This window comes from Phaethon lepturus, unplaced genomic scaffold (assembly GCF_000687285.1).
Source record: "Phaethon lepturus isolate BGI_N335 unplaced genomic scaffold, ASM68728v1 Scaffold14514, whole genome shotgun sequence".
NCBI lineage: Eukaryota > Metazoa > Chordata > Aves > Phaethontiformes > Phaethontidae > Phaethon > Phaethon lepturus.
Window position 1 is genome coordinate 5,777 of NW_010535565.1, and position 1,575 is coordinate 7,351.

General features: G+C 33.8%; 1 protein-coding gene across 1 annotated transcript; it reads left to right on the forward strand.

Annotated features, from left to right (window-relative positions):
- Positions 1-366: 366 nt before the first annotated feature.
- On the forward strand, positions 367-1,569 carry LOC104619850 (toll-like receptor 10; the record flags this gene model as incomplete). The annotated part of the gene is made up of 1 exon (XM_010285878.1): positions 367-1,569. A coding segment is annotated over exon 1 (1,203 nt), but the record flags the coding sequence as incomplete, so codon positions are not given.
- Positions 1,570-1,575: the final 6 nt, after the last annotated feature.

The window sequence follows — 1,575 nt, forward strand, 5'->3', positions numbered from 1 at the left end:
TCAAGATTGCTGAGAAATTTTTATTAACATGTCTGTTGTTTTTTAACATACCACGGATTATATTCCTCCCATTATAAAGGAATTAATTTCTACTTAACTGAGAAAATAAATAATATGAATTAAAGAATGGAGGTGAGGAGGATTGATAAGAACTTAAAACAAGAGTATGTAAAAATAAAAATCTTATTACATAAAATTTATATTTTATTTTAACAATAAAAAGCTAATTCAAATGTTCAACAATTTCAGCAAATTCCATGTGTTTTCTTTTCATAGGGCTGGACTCATCACTGAGACATATTGAACAGAAAACAAAGATATGCTTCTGTGTTTCTGTAAAAAAACAAGATAAACCTGGAAAGCGTAATGAGATCCCTTGCAAATATCTATGTCTTTGCTTGTGTCTTTACATTCACGCTATGGAATAATATCCACCCAACTGTGGAAAATGAATTTATTGCAAATTATTCAAGCAGTTTGCTAACTAATGTTCCAAAAAACATTCCAGTCCATACTCATGTATTAGATTTATCACATAATAGGATCTCTGGCCTTAGTATCTCAGAATTTATTTATCTTTCTGACCTGCAAGTATTAAATCTTTCTCATAATCTAATTACAGGGTTTGACTTTAGTGTCTTTATTTTTAATGAAGATTTAGAATACTTAGATTTATCTCATAATAATATTTTCAAAGTTTACTGTCAAACTCTTGCATATCTTAGACATTTAGATCTTTCTTTCAATAAGTTCAGTGCCCTGCCCATCTGTCAGGAATTTGGGGATATGTTTCATTTGAAGTACCTAGGATTAAGTGCGATGATGATACGAAGGACAGACTTCAGGTATATCATACATTTGCAGCTCCACACTGTCTTCCTAACCTTAGAAGACTTTTCTCTGTATGAGCCTCAGAGTCTGACAACCTTGAGTACAAGTAACCTCCACATTGTTTTTGCAGCAAACCAAAACTTCAGTTTTTCCCTCTTGTATGATGGAATGAGCACTTCAGAAAACTTAAAAATAGTTAACTTAAGATATACCTTGAGCTACAAATATTTTCCCTCTCCTTCTTTAATGCTTCTGAAGAAAATCAAGACAAGAGCTCTGATGCTTGACACTGTGGACTTACAATGGAATATCATTTTGCAAATTTTCCTGCTTATTTGGTATTCACCTGTGGAGCATTTGACTGTGAGAAATTTGACTTTTCGGGGACCACTGAGGATGCTGAATGAATATGAATTTCTACCCTTATTACGCTCTCTGGAACAATTAATCTCTTTGGATGGCTCCATGAAAGCGCTAACTTTGGAGCACGTTCGTAATAAGGTTTATTATTTCAACCAGGAGATTCTATACAGACAGTTTTCGGAGATGAATATTGCCAGCTTGACAATATATGATGCATATATGCCACACATGCTTTGCCCCAATAGAACAAGCCCATTTCAGTATTTAAATTTTTCTCATAATGCCCTGACGGATGAATTGTTCCAGAATTGTGGCACTCTGACAGATCTGAAACTACTTATTTTGCAGAGGAATAAATTTGAGAGCCTTCCCAAGGTAAGC